At 36.0% G+C, this 18,103-nt stretch overlaps 1 protein-coding gene across 1 annotated transcript in view; it reads left to right on the forward strand.

The window, feature by feature from the left end:
- cntnap2a (contactin associated protein 2a) overlaps positions 1 to 18,103 on the forward strand; it is a 488,873-nt gene that overhangs the window by 434,385 nt on the left and 36,385 nt on the right. The window contains exons 18-20 of the mRNA XM_051098409.1: positions 3,989 to 4,225; positions 10,513 to 10,746; positions 11,724 to 11,857. Of these exons, the coding sequence (XP_050954366.1) occupies positions 3,989 to 4,225; positions 10,513 to 10,746; positions 11,724 to 11,857 (605 nt within the window). The remainder of the gene's footprint in view (positions 1 to 3,988; positions 4,226 to 10,512; positions 10,747 to 11,723; positions 11,858 to 18,103) is intronic.

Below are 18,103 nucleotides of genomic sequence, written 5' to 3' on the forward strand. Positions count from 1 at the left end.
AAAAAATAACCCAACATTTTTTAGAGTACAGAAAAGCTACCCAGCAACTGGGTAAAATTATAAAAAATAACCCAATAAAATAACCCAACAAGCTGAATGCAGCATTTGGGTTAAATAGTAATAATAATAATAATAATAATAATAATAATAACCCAGCATTTTTTAGAGTGCAGAAGAGCTACCCAGCACCTGGGTAAAAATATTTAAAAAACCCCAATAAAATTACCCAACAAGCTGAACCCAGCATTTGGGTTAAAATAAATAAATAAATAAATAAATAAATAATAATAATAATAATAATAATAATAATAACCCAGCATTTTTTAGAGTGCAGAAGAACTACCCAGCACCTGGGTAAAAATATTAAAAATAACCCAGTAAAATAACCCAAAAAGCTGAACGCAGCATTTGGGTACAAAAAAAATAAAAATAAAAATAAAATAAAAATAAATAAATAAAAAATAATAACAATAATAATAATAATAATAATAATAATAACCCAGCATTTTTTAGAGCGCAGAACAGCTACCCAGCACCTGGGTAAAAATATTAAAAATAACCCAATAAAATGACACAACAGGCTGACCCAGCATTGGGGTTAAAAAAATAACCCATCATTTTTAGAGTGCAGAAAAACTATTATAAATATTAAAAATATTAAAATTGACCCAGTAAAATGACCCAACAGGCTGAATTTTTTTAGAATGTGCCTTCAGAATGAGACAAAACAGCTGATAAAAATATCACAATAATCCAAAGTAATCCAAACGACTCCACTCCATCAATTAATGTCTCATGAAATGAAAAGCTACGTGTTTGACAAAATCACAAAGTACGTTTTCTTTAAAGAGACGGTACATTTAATAGTGCAACCAGCAAAATCATGGATTAATATTCAATATTTTGCCCAGCCCCAGCCTTAACCCTCTGTAAGTCTCATTTGCATGTTGTCCATGCAGCTGATGAAAATTTTATTCTTATTCTCAACTTAGATCTGAAGAATGTTGGACTGGCATATCAATTTCATTATCACACACACTAGAGTTCGGTGTAATGAGCTTTGGCGTCCAAATGAATGTTAAAGGTTGTCTACTCCTTGTCCGTTGTTTCAGTAAAAATGTAAAATGTTGACACGACTGTTCATAGAGAGCAACTCTCAGTCTTTAAACCCTGAACCTCAGTGGGAAAACTAATTGGTTTATATCTGCTGAGTGGGCAGGGCTGGACCTGTCAAGCCTCTTTCTGGCCTCCTCTGCTTACGATTGCCTCCATGCTCAGTTTTTCAGACCGTTTAGCTCCATGGCATAATTTATTGATAAAGCAGATTGTCTTCTATTTCCGTTCACCCATGGATGCCTGTATCTATTTGAATTTGTTTTGCATTTATATTGGCCTCTTTATATTTAATGGAGAATTAAATGCTTGCTTGTTCTTTATTGTCATTCACTTCATCTCAAATAACAAGCAGACCTTTGATTTAACAAGCACTAACATGTTTGCATCCATTCAGAGTGTTATAATATGCATATGTCTGTATTTGCTGTTTGCATGAATCTTTAATGTTTCTTTACTATCCACCATCAAGTTACTTCTTGAGATTTATTTATTTTTGTGTTCGCTTTGAAGCCTGGCCTTAATTATGCATTAAAGCGATAGTTCAACCAAAAATTCTGTCATTTATTACTCACCCTCATATCGTTCCAAACCCATAAGACTTTCGTTCATCTTGAGGAACACAAATTAAGATATTTGTGATGAAATCCGAGTAGTTAATGACAGAATATGCATTTTTGGATGAACTGTCCATTTAAGTTTTCTCATCACTGCATGTTTTTTATTATTTTATTTTTCATATCTTTCACTCATTGCTTGCACGTCTGGCGATATTGGTTCTCCAAAGGAAAGCCAGCGTCATGGGCCTGTCAGGACAGTAGGTAACTTTTTTGTAAAATGTACACCAACAAGCAGTCTAATGTAACCTGTCTCTCTATCTGTGTCTAGGTAATCTTTTGCTTCAATATAAGACTATAAACGTCCTGTGCACTGCAATGGTAAAAGCAGACAAAATATATTCCACTGGGCATGATGGTCTAATAAATGTAATATGCTAATTCATTATGGTTTCATTAGAGAATAATTTCCGATTCAGGGCTCATCAGAGATGGATGCAGTGAACTTCAGAAGGGTTTTAACAGCCTCTTTTCTCACTGAAGCCTTATTCATGCTGCCTCACTTTTAAAAAACATCTAGTGTTTATGAAAACAGTGTTTGTGGAAAAAGTTTGTGAAGTTAATTCTTCAGTTACAAATGAGGGCATAAAACCGCCTGCTAAGTGACATGAATAAAATTGGAACAATATTGCGATGAGGAATAAATAGAAATGTTAATTAAATGGGTTTTGTTTATCTCATGTTCGTCCTTGAAACATGAGACACACTGTGTCTTTCATTTAAGTATTATAAATAGTACAGCATATTTGCTGTACGTTTGATGATAAGAGCTTAGCTCTCAGGTTTATTAGCAAAGGATTCATTGAGTTTGTTTTGTATTAAATAGACGACCAGGTCAACAGCTCAATTAAAACTCAACTGTTGATGTGCGTTTGAGTTAAATTGAGTTTATAAAACTTTGATTATGTGTATTCTGGTCTGGTTTTTGCAGTTAGTTTCGTCTATATACAGTCAAAAGTGTACATACACCTTGCAGAATCTGCAAAATGCTTTCTTTTTTTTTAACCAAAATAAGCGGGATCATACAAAATGCATGTTTTTTTTTTTTATTTGGTACCGACCTGAATAAGATAGTTCACATAAAAGACATTTACATAGTTCACAAGAGAAAATGTTTGTCCTGAGCAGTTAAACTGCCCACTGTTCTTCAGAAAAATGTTTCAGGTTTTCAGCATTTTTGTGTATTTGAACCCTTTCCAACAATGACTGTATGATTTTGAAATCCATTTTTTCACACTGAGGACAACTGAGGGACTCATATGCAACTATTACAGAAGGTTCAAACACTCACTGATGCTCCAGAAGGAAACACAATGCATTAAGAACTGGGGGTGAAAACTTTTAAACCGAATTAAGATGTGTACATTTTTCTTATTTTGCCTAAATATCTTTTTTTTTTTTTTTCATTTAGTACTGCCCTTCAGAAGCTACAGAAGATATGTACATCTTTCCCGGAAGACAAAATAAGTTAAATATACCCAAATCTTTAAATTCAAAAGTTTTCACCCCCCCATCCATCATGTTTCCTTCTGCAGCATTAGTGAGAGTTTGAACCTTTTGTAATTGTTGCATATGAGTCCCTCACTTGTCCTTCAGGTCCCATGTAATCGTAATTCATGTGAAAGATCTTATTCAGGTCAGTACAAAATAAAAAAGAACATGCATTTTATATGATTCCTTTTATTTTGCTAAAATAATTAACATTTACCGCAAGGTGTATGTAAACTTTTGACTTAAGTGTATACTTCAATCCATATAGCTACTTTGGAGTAAAGCTTTGTTTGGCAGCTTGATAAATTGTAGTACATTTGTACTTCTGAGTCTGTTTTTATTATTTACCGTGAGTGAATAATTGATGCGTCCTGCCAGGACGTTTACTATTAATCAAGTATTAAGCTAGCAAATGATTGTACGATTTCTGTTTAACTGGGCAGTTTCGTATAATGAAAAGATGTCCAGACAAGACATTGAACAATTAGCGAATGTTTATTTTCTTCTGGAAGTGGAACTCTAATGGTATCTAATTTCTCTAAGGTCTGTTGTATTGAATGGTACATGCCATAATGAATGAAACCCACCAGAAGGTTCAACTATTGGCTGAGATTTAATGTTTCTCATTTGACCTTTTGTTTTCAAGCTTGTTGTTGAGCCTGCAATGAAAATGAAGGATTGAGTCATTTTGTTGTGCCACTTATGCTTTTATTAAGACCCCTGTCAAGCGTAATATTGACTAGGCTTTGTCTCCATTTCTCATCTAGGTGCAGCGGGAGGTCAAAAAGGATTTCTCGGATGCATCCGCTCTCTGAAGATGAACGGAGTGACTCTTGACTTAGAAGAGAGGGCGAAAGTCACTCCTGGTGTAAAACCTGGCTGTTCGGGTCACTGCACCAGTTTTGGGATGTATTGCCGTAACGGCGGCGAGTGTGTGGAGAAATACAACGGCTATTCCTGTGACTGCTCCACCACTGCTTATGATGGGCCTTTCTGTTCAAAAGGTCAGTGTGCATGTGCAATAGAAACTTATACATTTAAAAGGTTTTCTGTGATGTTCTTAAAGCCCCATCCCCTCATTTGAATATAGTAATAGCATCACTGACATAAACAGACCTCTTCAGACCTCCATCAAGGACCTTGTTCTCTCCATTTAAAGATGGCGACTTGCTGCGAGTCAGGGCCTGTGTTGTTGCCCTTAGCTTTCAACATCTCCTTCTGCTTGAAATATGCATGAACATCCTTGTAATTGCAAGGTTTTAACTCACATTTCCATTTTACACATATTTACTTGTGCCGTCTAGGGTATTGCAGTCAATATCGAATTCTCTCAGATTCTTTGCCTCTGGGTCAGTGCAATTGCTCCCACAGGCTGCCTTACATCTATGGCTCAATACTGCACATCACCTTCTCTCCAGGAAGAGGACTCTCTTTGCGGCTTTATTCGGATTCGGAGCTATGTGTGTGGTTTCTCACGTCTATATGCTATTTAGTGCTTTTTTCGAGATTTAAAGGGTTATCTCAACAAAAAAATTAGAATTTTCTCACCCTCATGTCATTCCAAACCTGTGTGACTTTTCATCTTTTGCAGAACACATACGTTTTGTTTCAGACGCCATTGACTTTCATTTTTTCATTTAAAACAGATTTGACCATAAAATGATCACTTGCTTTAAAGCACAGTTTACCCAAAATAAAAATTACCCCATGATTTACTCACCTTCAAGTCTTCCTAGATGTATGTGACTTTCTTCTTTCAGATGAACACAGTCGGAGTTATATTAAACAATGTCCTGGCTCTTTTAAGCTTTATAATGGCAGTGAATGGGTGTTGAGATTTTGATGTCTAATAAAGTGCATCCATCTATCATTAAAAGTGCTCCAACTGCTCCGGGGGGTTAATAAAAGCCTCCTGAAGTGAATCGATGCATTTGTGTAAGAAAAATACATGAGGATCACATGACGCAGGTCCTACATCAATCGCTTGAACGCCACTCTCTCGTGAACGCACATACGAACATTTGTGGAAGCTAGAGATTATGGTTTATAGTTTTAAATATGGATATTTTTCTTACACAAATGCATCGATTTGTCTCAGAAGGCCTTTAATAACCCCTGGAGTACTTTTTATGATGGATGGATGAACTTTATTGGACTTCAGAATCTCAACACCCATTCACTGCCATTATAAAATCCTTGGAAGAGCCAGGATATTTTTTAATATAACTCTGATTGTATTTGTCTGAAAGAATGAAGTCATATACACCTATGATGGTGTCATGTGCCTGGTCTTTGTCTTCTGTATTCGTGTTTAAGGACTTTTATTTTGTAGTTTTTGTGTCTTATTGTTCCCTGCTTCCCTGTACCTCTGTTCCCTTGTTTGTTGCCATGGATCTTCATTGAACCACACCCACTCCCTCATCAGTTACCCCGGTTACCAATTAGATCATTACCTCACCCTGTGTATAAATAGTCCTTGTCTTTCCCCTGTATTTTGTCAGTTGTTTAATGTCTGTGATGGTTGCTCCCTGTTCTTGCCTGGATTCTAAGGGTTCCCCGTTCTGGATTATTTGTTGTTTTCTTTGGATGTACAATAAACTCTTGCACATAGATCCTCGTCTCATCTCCGCTTCGTTACAGAACAACTGACCAACTATGGATCTAGCAGGAGTTTATCGCGACCCTCTGAGCACTCTTTGCTCAATTTTTCAAAACGGCCGACCGATCGAATATTATGTGGAGGAGTTCCTTTATTACAGCCAGCTAGTGCCTGGAGATGACACCAAAATAAAGGACTGTTTCTGGAGTGGACTCGATCCAGAGGTTAGTTTAAACTTACCGGATGAGGACCCCAGCTGGACCCTGTCACAGTATATAGACTTTGTTTTGCTGTTCTGTGAATCCCCTTTTTCTGTTAAGGAAGTAGAAAGGGTAATTCACAGCATGGTCGCCACGCCAGAGCCTGTCGCAAAGATGGCCGCCACGCCAGAGCCTGTCGCAAAGATGGCCGCCACGCCAGAGCCTGTCGCAAAGATGGCCGCCACGCCAGAGCCTGTCGCAAAGATGGCCGCCACGCCAGAGCCTGTCGCAAAGATGGCCGCCACGCCAGAGCCTGTCGCTAAGATGGCCGCCACGCCAGAGCCTGTCGCAAAGATGGCCGCCACGCCAAAGCCAGTCCACAAGATGGTCGCTGTCTCCAAGTCACGCCACATGATGACCCACGTGTTGGACTCACCCCTAATGGCTGTACGGACAGCTAAGATGGCGCTCCCTCTTGTTGCGGCAGCTACCCCTGATTCAAGTCAAGCTACAGGGCCGAGTCAAGCTACAGCAGCTGTTCCCCACGAGTCAAGCCAAGTCAATGTTGTTCCCGAGTCAAGCCATGTTGTTCCCGAGTCAAGCCATGTTGTTCCCGAGTCAAGCCATGTTGTTCCCGAGTCAAGCCATGTTGTTCCCGAGTCAAGCCACGTTACAGCAGATCTTCACAAGCCAAGTGACGTTATCGCTGCTGCTCTTCCCTTAATGGCAGTGGCCATGTGGTGTGTGTGGGCTACACACTGTGCTCCTGAGGTCACGCCTGTTCACAGGTCAGCCTCTGAGCTCTCGTCTGATCACAAGCCTGCACCAGAGCTCTCGTCTGGTCTCAAGTCTGCCCCAGAGGCCCCGTCTGGTCTCAAGTCTGCTCCAGAGGCCTTCCCCGTCGGAGAAGCTGCGCCTATGCCTCCAGAGGTGTCGGCGCCAGCCGTAGAACCTCTTACGGAGGGGGCGTTAACCACCAAACTCTCTGCTTCTCCCCATACTCTTTCTACCTCCTCTATCTCTGCTTTCCCCAGTTCTGCCTGAGCTCCTCCCCCCTTCCTGGACTGGTATTTCTGTTTGGAGCGTCTGGAAGCCACTCTTTTGAGGGGGGGTTATGTCATGTGCCTGGTCTTTGTCTTCTGTATTCGTGTTTAAGGACTTTTATTTTGTAGTTTTTGTGTCTTATTGTTCCCTGCTTCCCTGTACCTCTGTTCCCTTGTTTGTTGCCATGGATCTTCATTGAACCACACCCACTCCCTCATCAGTTACCCCGGTTACCAATTAGATCATTACCTCACCCTGTGTATAAATAGTCCTTGTCTTTCCCCTGTATTTTGTCAGTTGTTTAATGTCTGTGATGGTTGCTCCCTGTTCTTGCCTGGATTCTAAGGGTTCCCCGTTCTGGATTATTTGTTGTTTTCTTTGGATGTACAATAAACTCTTGCACATAGATCCTCGTCTCATCTCCGCTTCGTTACAGATGGCTTGAGGGAGAGTGAATTAAAATTTTAAAGGGATAGTTCACCCAAAAATGAAAATTCTGTCATCATTTAATTTCCCTTTACTTGTTCCAAACCTGCATGAGTTTCTTTCTTCTGTTGAACACAAAAGAAGATATTTTTGAAGAATGTTGGTAACCATGCAGTTGACGGTACCCATTGACTTCCATTTTTTCCCCTCTACATTGGAAGTCAATGGCTACTGTTAATTGTTACCAACACTCATCAAAATATCTTCCTTTGTGTTCAACAGAAGAAAGAAACTCCTACAGGTTTGAAACAAGTAGAGGGTGCGACTTTGGGATTTTAAAATAGTAGTAGTACAGTAAATAAATAATCCAATTAAAGACCAAGTTGTTGGTCCTCAGAACACATCATAGTTGGGATTTTTATACTCAAGAACTGTAATTCGTTATATCCGTGCCATCCTTACCCTGCCTTTAACGCTCCCGCTGTGTCAAGGCTTTTGCTCCAGTAGTACTAAAACATAGTGGTTCTTTCTCAGTTGCCTCTGAACCACGTGTTTCAGCCTGGTAGAAGAGTAAAGATTGCTCAAGGGCCTCGCAGCAAATAATTAAACCAATCTATAGTCTCTGCACTGATTTCCTTCCTGCTCCCGATACAGCATTTGTACAAAGCTCATTTGTACTTAGCGCTTTGTTCCCGGGGGTAGAACGGCTGAATGAGAGAATGCCGTGAATAACAGATAAACCCTCCTCGTCCTCTGTGTACATGAGATATTCGGTGCAGGTGCACGTTGTCATGTTCGTTCACTCTCTTTTTACCCTTGTGTGTATTTACTTCATTACCCATGTTGATTTCCCATGGTTCTTTCTGTTCCACCCCATATGCAACAAATCCTGCGTTGTTTATACTGCTTCTGTGTAAGACAAATCCACGCACACTTGCACACGTCCTAGCAGTCGGGTTAAACGATCCGTGTAAGGACCTTTGTTCTCCCCCTCAAGTAAAAAGGTAATAGGAAAGTGTCCTCTTGGTTTTATAGCTGTTGAAGAAGCCCCTCATGAATACAAAACATGTCAGTAATGTCAGTTTCCTTGCCCTTCTGCCTCAGATGGCCAAGTCAGACATCACTTACACATTCCCACTGCACATTTATTGAATGGTGACCATGATTTTGCCCGGAGTATGATGTGATCCTGGTTCAACATCTTTTATTGCTCTTCAAACAGCATTCCTGTCAAAGACCTGTAGTTTTACTACAGACTACGGACTAGGAATCACCTCACAATACAGTTCATATCGCAATACACGTCACATCTAATTTGTGCAGTTTGAATCACTTTTTTGGGGCTAAGAAACACTGATTTCAGAGTTTACATTTAGTTTTAGATTACCTTCTTTATTAATTCAACACATACACTACTGTTATAAAAGGTTTGGGGTCAGTAATATATTTATTTAAATATTTTTAGTTTTCAATTTTTTATTTTTCTGTTGAGAATGTGTTCAATTGATCAAAAGGGACAATTAAGATATTTATAAAGTTACAAAAGACTTTTTAATTTTAAATAAATGCTGTTTTTCAACTTTATCTACAAAGATATTAAGCAACACAACTTTTTCAACATTGTTCAGAAATGTTATTTAAAAACCAAATCAGCATATTAGAATGATTTCTGAAGGATCATGTGACAGAAGACATTATGACTGCAGAAGATTCAGCTTTGCTATCACAAGAATAAATTGCACTTGTTTATTAAAATATATTAAAATAGAAAAGCAGTCATTTTAAATTGTAATAATATTGTACCGTAGTAGTGTACTGGTTTTTTTTTATGGAAGCCCATTTCCACCACTGGATAAAAAATGTAAAAAAAAAAAAAAAAAAGGTAATTGCGACTTTTTTTTCACACAATTGGCAGTTTACATCTCACAATTCTGACTTTTTTTTTTAGAATATGTCAGATATAAACTTGCAATTGCGAATTATAAAGTCAGAATTGCAATTCTGAGAAATGAAGTCGCAATTCTTAAAAATAAAGTCAGAATCGTTTGATATAAACTCACAGATTTCTCAGAATTGTGAGTTTATATCTCGCAATTGTGCCCTTTTCTCTCACAATTAAGAGTTTATATCTCACAATTGACTTTTTCTCAGAATTCTAAGTTTTTATCCTGCAATTGACTTTTTTTCTCAGAATTGAGTTTGTGTCTCGCAATTGCCACTTTTTTCAGAGAATTGTGAGTTTATATCTAATAACTGTGACTTTCTTTTCAGAATTGTGAGTTTATATTTCACAGTTGTGACTTTTTCTTAGAATTGCATTTATTTCTCACAATTGTCACTTTTTTCTCAGTATTGTAAGTTTTTATCCTGCAATTGTCATTTTTTTCCTCAGAATTGTGAGTTTATATCTCATAATTGTGACTTTTTTTTTAGAATTGTTTTTGTATCTCGCAGTTGTGACTTTTTTCCTCAGAATTGTGTTTATATCTTGCAGTTGCCACTTTTTTCTCAGAATTGTGAGTTTGTATCTTGCAGTTGTGACTTTTTTCTCAGAATTGTAAGTTTTTATCTCACTTTTTTCTCAGAATTGTGTGCTTATATTTTACAATTGTGACTTTTTTTCTCAAAATTGTGAGTTTATATCACAATTCTAACTATAACTCGCAATTGTGAGTTATGAGCTGAGATATAAATTCGGAATTGTGAGAAAAGTCAGAATTGTGAGATGTAACTCGCAATTGCAAGATTTTCAGGATTGTCAGAATTGTGAGATAAAAAGTCACAATTACCTTTTTTTTAAATATTTTATTCAGTGGCGGAAACAGGCTTCCATATGTTTTACTATATTTCTGATCAAATAAACACAGCCTTTGTGAGTTTAAGAAACTTATAAAATTCTCTGGCATATTCCTAACTATACCTAACCCTCAGTTCTGATCAAATGTTAAAATTATTGTTCTAGAACCAACAATAATGTGCAAAACAACTGTGTTGTTTGAAGAAACTCCTCATTCTTTTCCAGATGTTGGTGGATTCTTTGAGGCGGGAACACTGGTCAAATATAATCTGGTACCTGAAGTGATTGCTGCAGCTTCCAGCCTGGATGAGAAGAGAGTAATCCACAACCTTCCTGTCGAGACCAACCTGACAAGTGAAGATCTGACCTTCAGCTTCAGCACCTCCACTTCTCCCAGCCTTCTGGTCTATGTCAGCTCCAAAACCCAGGATTACATGGCCGTGGTGCTCTGTCACAATGGTAAGATTTTTTGCATTTTTTGTTGCATTTCGAAAGAAGAATCCTTTCATTGAACAGTTCTTAAAGAGATAGTTGACCTCATGTTGTTACAAACCTGTAAGACCTTCGTTCATCTTCGGAAGACAAATTAAGATATTTTTGATGAAATCTGAGAGCTTTCGAAGCCACTCTCATTTGTCCAAACTGTGTGTTTAACATCAAATATGTTCTGATTAGCTTTTATTGTGCGGCCTCGCACAGCATTTTTGCTTTCAGTGTGAACAGACAAATTGCGAACCTATCGCGTCGCTCCTGGTTAGTCTTCGTTCATCATTAAGTCTGGATGCTGATGCAGTACACACATCTGTGTGTGTCTGTACGATTGTTATAACTGCACTGTAATAATAAAGGAAAATTTATTGCAGCAGGCTGAATTGCTTTTTGAAGTGGAAGCGCAACAGTAAAAGCTAATTATATGACAAATGGCAGAGCGCAGGCAATTACATCGCTGTTTGTTTGGCATAAGCACAACACTGTGATCCAATTTTTTTTAGAGTTTAGAAGTAAAACGCATCTGGTGTTTAAAGAAAAAGACCCTTATTCCCTTCAGGGCTAGGATTTCACATTAACACAGTGACTCAGATGTACCGTTGTTTAATTTGTAGAGTGGCGTTCTCGTTAAACACCGTTCCATAAAAACCAAAGTGGACACACAACACTGGTGATACTTATTCTTTGGGTTAAGCCGCCTAAACCCTCATTGAATTTTGCTCTGTTGTCTCTGAGCAAATTTATCTTGCTGGCCTGAGTTGTAACCTAAATGAGGTAATATTCTTCCCTGCAGCCTGTAGGGCTGTTGCACAGGAGTGTGCAGTGGAGGTGAGGGATGTCAGGGTGCAGAACTAATGCCCAACTCTCACTCACTCAGGCATTCTGCATCCAGGAAGACTGCAGTGCAGATGAGTTCTGGATAAATGTGATCTTTCTGTCTCACCCAGGTACCCTACAGCTGCGGTACAACTTGGGTGGTCTCAGAGAACCCTTCAGTATTGATATTGACCAGAGGAACTTGGCCAACGGGCAGCCCCACACCGTCAACATCTCACGGGTGGAGAGAGACATAGAAGTACAGGTGGGAAACATGTGAAACTGACCATTCTCTATACATATTCTCGACAATCAGTATCACGGGTCAAATGTATTATAGTACTCATACAATAATATGGTAGTCAGCGTTCTCACTTCTTAACTGAAGTGGAACCTCATAAGGGACTGATTTGAAATGCTCTACATAGGTAACTACTTTGTTTTTATCTGTGCCACACAAATAAATTTGAATATTGATTGCACAAAAAAAATTCTAAATCTCACAATTTCAAAGTGAAGGTGTACAGTATGTTGTGACTACACTGAAAGTGCCAATTTGGAACTGAATTAAATTATTTAGAATAAAGTTATATTTGTTATAATGTTATTATGTACATTCTAAAATTAAATTACTTATAATAAAATAAACTGTATTATGTAATACTGCAATAATTGTCAATCAAATGTATAGCTTATAAAAATGCAATATATAGCTATTGGGTAAACGTACTGATTTTGAATTCTGGAAATATATTACAGAAAAATATTCTGTTGATACTTTATTAATGTAATTTTATTTGTATTTATTTTTAAATAAAATTGATTGTCAATTACATTATGGAACAGTATTACAAATACTTTTCTGTAATAAATGATTAATTATTAATTGTAATAAATTAAAATATTCCAAATTAAAAAAAAAAAATCCAAATAAAAAAATCTAAATAATAAAATATTTTCATTACAATAAATAATAAGAATTAATAATAATATCAATAATAGTTAATATAATACATTTTGAATTAGAAACTACATTTTGTGGTACTTTTCTGTATTAAATTCATTCAGAATAAAACAAAAATAATAATTTTACAGTATTTAATTGCAATTTCCCAACAAAAAAAAAATCCAAATAAAAAATGTTATTCAAAAAAAACAAAATTATTTTCATTACAATAAAATTAAAAAATATATATGTAAAAATATATGATATATACAGATATATACAGTAAATATGTTATGTAAAAGTTCCCTTTTTGAATTAGGAACAATATTCTAAAACTATATTCTATTGATACTGTTCTGTATTAAATTAAATTATTTATAATAAAATAAAAATAATACATTTACAAGATTAAATTAACCCCCCTCCCCCCAAAAAAACAAATAAAAAAATATTTAAAATATTTAAATTATGTTTGTTACAATAAAATTTTTAAAAAAAGATATGTAATGATGTTTACATATTTTATCTAAAAATTGCCCGTTTTGAATTAGGAACTAAATTATGAAGCTATATTCTATTAATACATTTAATATTAAATTAAATAATTTATAATAAAATAAAAGAATACATTTATAATACTTAATGAAACATTTCCAAAAAAATCCAAAATACATTTACAATATTTAATAATATATTTACAGTATTTAATAATACATTTACAGTATTTAAATTTTCCAAATAAATAAAACTTTAAAAATCCAAATTAAAAAATATATTCAAAATTCTCATTATTTTCATTACAATGAATTAAAAAATTATGAAATTGTGTTCTATTGATACATTTTTTGTATTAAATTAAACTATTATACATTATACAAAAAATTATACATTTGTAATATTTAATTACATTTTTAAATAATAATTAATCTATATTCATTACAATAAAATGAAAAAGATATGTAAAGATGTATACATAGAAACTATATTATAAAACTACATTCTGTTGATATTTTTCTGTATTAAATTGTTTATAATAAAATAAAAATAATACTCTTTTGCTCTATTATACTGTCATCAGTGTATTTTGATCCATAAAGGAAACATGTGATGCTGCCCTCAATTTTAATCAAAATCAAGTATTTTTAAGACCGAGTAATGATCCCTAAAATCATTGCCTAGGACAGGATATACGTGTGAAATATACAGGTATGTGAGTGGATGTGTGCCGTTACCCAGCATGCACTGCATCAGTCTCACAGGCCCAACTGCTGTAGAGAAGCAGGATAATTGAAAGCCCATATTGATCTCTGAGCTGAGACTCAGGGTGAACTGTAGATTTTATTATGTCCTAAATGGCAGGACACGCAGCATCTCATGTGGTCGATAAGTAGGACATTCAGCAACATGATCAAGTGATCAAGATCACAGGAAGCATGAGCTCAACCACTCCAGATCAGTTGTATCTGACGACAGAAAATAAAAACTAACTAGAAGGGTCAGGGGCTTTCAAAACTATGTCAAAGGCTTGTATGTGCTAGCCAGGACCCTCTTCGCCCCTCACCATCGCTGCCAGGAGAATAATATTGAGTGACAGAGGTGCAAAGATCATGTCAGATATACTGTGACCTTGTCAGCAGAATTGAGCTTTGTTGTCTTGATGCTTGTCCCTCTCTCTCTCTCTCTCTCTCTCTCTCTCCGGTCAGTCTGTGTCTTTGGTTCCCGCTCTGTTCTGGGCTCCTAAATCAAATAATCAAATTCCCGCTGTCTGGACGGATGAGGCACAGCACAGATAAGCCCGTGGGCATAAGGCTTAAAGAAGGGCTGTAGCTCTCTTTAATTCTGCCTTATTTCATTTCTTGCAACACAGCTCTGCCAAGCCCGAGATCCTACAGACCAGAGCTGGAAATCTGGCATGGGGTGAAATATATAGAGAGAAAAAGAGAAAACCATAGCCCTTTTAGCCTGTCTTTATGGCCCCTGGGAACCCCGCTGACACTGCAGCAAATAGAAACCCAGAACCATCCTTCAGACAATGACCTATGCGTGTGATGGGTTGAGGTGTGTGTGGTATTTTGTTGTGTGTATAACTGTCTTGAGTGTCCTTTAGCACTATTAGGCACACACACAAACACACTGCATGGCAATCAAGCAGGTTCTCCTAAGGTCGATCACGTAGACGTGTAAATTAAAGACAGGTTGCCTACAGATATCTGTTATGTTTGTCCAAGCCTGATAAGTTCTGTTTAATTAGCCCAGCAGGTTTATTAGGTCTGTTAAATCAACTTTAAAATGAGATCTGTTCCTTAGTTTTGATGGAAATGACAAATAACATTAACTTCCATGACATTTAATACGTCCACTTGTCCAGCTGCAATAACTAAAAAATGTTTTTTTAGTATATTAGATTTTGATATATGTACTGTATATTCACCTTTTTCCTGAGTAACCGATGAGCGCTGCAATGATGAATTCAAACTTCCATTTCCATTCAGGTTTCCATAGAAATAAATGTTAAAATGGGGTAAAAAGATCTAAAAAGATGTGGGGTAAAAATTCAACTAAAACTTTCTCAGTATAACTAAATATGAAAATGTGTGCAAAAATGTGCTGTTGTTGGCTGCCACAGTAACAGCAAAAAGGAGACATATAATGGACTGCTATGGTGCCCCAATTTTGAATTTGCAAAATGCAGTTTAAATGTGGCTTTAAACAATCCCAAATGCAGTTGTAAACGAGGAAGAAGGGTCTTGTCTAGCGAAACGATCAGTTATTCTCATTAAAAAAAAAAATGCAACTGAAATGCTTTTTAATTTCAAACACTCATCTTGTCTTTCTCTCCCTGAACTCTGCGTATTCTGACTCAAGAAAAACTCCGAACAAAAACATCATATTTTCTCCCTCAACTTCAAAAATAATTTCAAAATCGTCCTACATCGCCGCAGAAGTACCGACCAAGTCTTTGCAAAGTGAACATGCAAAGAAGATCAAACACTTTTAACAAAAAAGGTAAAACAGCGATATCGGATGATTTCGAAGTTGAGGGAGAACATGAGATGAGAGTTTTTCGACATTTATTTAAAATGGAATTCTGTTTATTAATAGTGCTGCCAGTCGATTAAAAAATTAATTAATCAATTTTTTTTTCTGAAATTAATCGCAATTAATCACGATTAATCCCACCTAACAGTAAAGTTTAAATATACTTTTATATGTGCGCCTGGAGCACAAAACAGGTAGCACGGCTATATTTGTAGCAATAGCCAACAATACATTGTATGGGTAAAAAGTATAGATTTTTCTTTTATCCCAAAAATCATTAGGATATTAAGTAAAGATCATGTTCCATGAAGATATTTTGAAAATTTCCTACCATACATATATCAATTCTTAATTTCATTAGTTCTTTGGAGTAAGAATTCCAACTTAACAACTTTAAAGGCGATTTGCTCAATATTTCGACTTTGCAACAGCAGATTCCACATTATCAAATAGTCGTATCTCGGCCAAATATTGTCTTGTTCTAACAAACCATACATCAGTGAAGAGCTTATTTATTCAAAAAATTGACCGGTATGACTGCTTTTGTGGTCCAGGATCACATATTGCAATAAATTAATGTAGATAAAACATAAAGATAGTATATTTTTAATATTTGTTAAATATCTTTTTTTATGACTGAAGGCAAGTATCACTGTTGAGGTCAAAAGTTTACATACACCTTGCAGAATCTGCAAAATGTTATTTATTTTACCAAAATAAAAATGGATCATACAAATGCATGTTATTTTTTATTTAGTACTGACCTGAATAAGATATTTCACATAAAAGACGTTTACATACAGTCCACAACAGATAATAATAGGTGAATTTATAAAAATGACCCTGTTCAAAAGTTTACATACTATTGATTCTTAATACTGTGTTGTTACCTGTGTTTTTTATATAGTGATAGTTGTTCATGAGTCCCTTATTTGTTTTGAACAGTTAAACTGCCTGCTGTTAATCAGAAAAATCCTTTATGTCCCACAAATTCTTTGTTTTTTTCAGCATTTCTTTAACCCTTTCCAAAAATGACTGTATGGTTTTGAGATCCATCTTTTCACACTGAGGACAACTGAGGGATTCTTAAGCAACTATTACAGAAGGTTCAAACACTCACTGATGCTTCAAAAGGAAACACGATGCATTAAGAGCCGGAGGGTGAAAACTTTTGAACAGTATGAAAAAGTGTACTTTTTTTTCCTAAATGTCATATTTTTTTCATTTAGTACTGCCCTTCAGTAGTTACAGAAGATACTTGCATGTTTCCCAGAAGTCAAAACAAGTTAAATTTACCCTTATCTTCAAATTCAAAAAGTATTTACCCCCGGCTCTTAATGCATCATGTTTCCTTTTTAAAGCATCAGTGAGCGTTTCAACTTTCTGTAATAGTGGCATATGAGTCCCTCAGTTGTCCTTAGTGTGAAAAGATGGATCTCAAAATTATACAGTCATTGTTGGAAAGGGTTCATCACAGCTGCTGGGTTATTAGGTTATTTTGCTGCTATTACTTTAAGAGCTGCCGCTGCTGAACATGACGCGGATCTGACGCATCATATTTTCTCACAACTCCACTTCAAGTCTCAAAATCTCTACTAATGAGCTTATGGATTGAATTGGGTGATTTCAGTGATGAGGGAGACAATGCTGGGATGCTTCAGGAAAGTTTTAAAACCACTGTATTTCAGAGACATGTTCTTAAATCTGACTCTGACTCTGCAGTTTTAAGGCACCTTTTTGGTATCTTTATGACTTAACTGAAAACCCAACTACGACATTGCATGCTCCTAGTTTCTTTCAAGCTTTAATATGAAATGATATACTGCACGTGCCACATAATTTAAAGGAAGTGGGGCCAATTTGGTCACTTCCACTTTATAAAATAGCTTGTGGCAGGGATGTGTTTAATACAGAAGAAACATCTCCAATTTTTAAATGCAAGTTTTTATCTCATTAACATCTGCCAGTGGAATTTGTGATTTTTTTTTTTTTTTTTTTTTTTTTATGCTGATCAGTCATTGTGATTCTTACCAGTCGTGGAAGGTGGCCGCAGCAGTGTTCTCTCCAGCATGACGCATTTTAATCTGTCGTTTCTCTACGGTTCACTATTCATTCTAGTCAAATTACAAAACAAAATCCAATTGCATTCCCACTCCAGATATATCTGCTTATGCAGATGCACAACAGATGCAATTTTGCTTTATTAAAATCAAAAATGATTAGAGATTAGAACCTGAACCACAGGTTGATTAGCAACACTAGGCTTTTAATTACTCATCCAGTGACAGTGAAATATGTAGAAAATAAAGTTATATTATTATTATTATTACATTTTAGATTAAATGTTCACTTGCCATTCTAATTGTAATGATATTGTTAGCATGTCGGTTTTAAATTATATTCAAGATGAAAATTCAAACGCTATTACAGACCTGATCACATATTTATTCATCAAAAAATGCATGAATTATTGAGAAATTCGATTCTGGTTTTAAATTTTAGATTTGTGTGCAGGTTTTGCCCACC

Source organism: Labeo rohita, chromosome 24, assembly GCF_022985175.1.
Source record: "Labeo rohita strain BAU-BD-2019 chromosome 24, IGBB_LRoh.1.0, whole genome shotgun sequence".
Taxonomy (NCBI): Eukaryota; Metazoa; Chordata; class Actinopteri; order Cypriniformes; family Cyprinidae; genus Labeo; species Labeo rohita.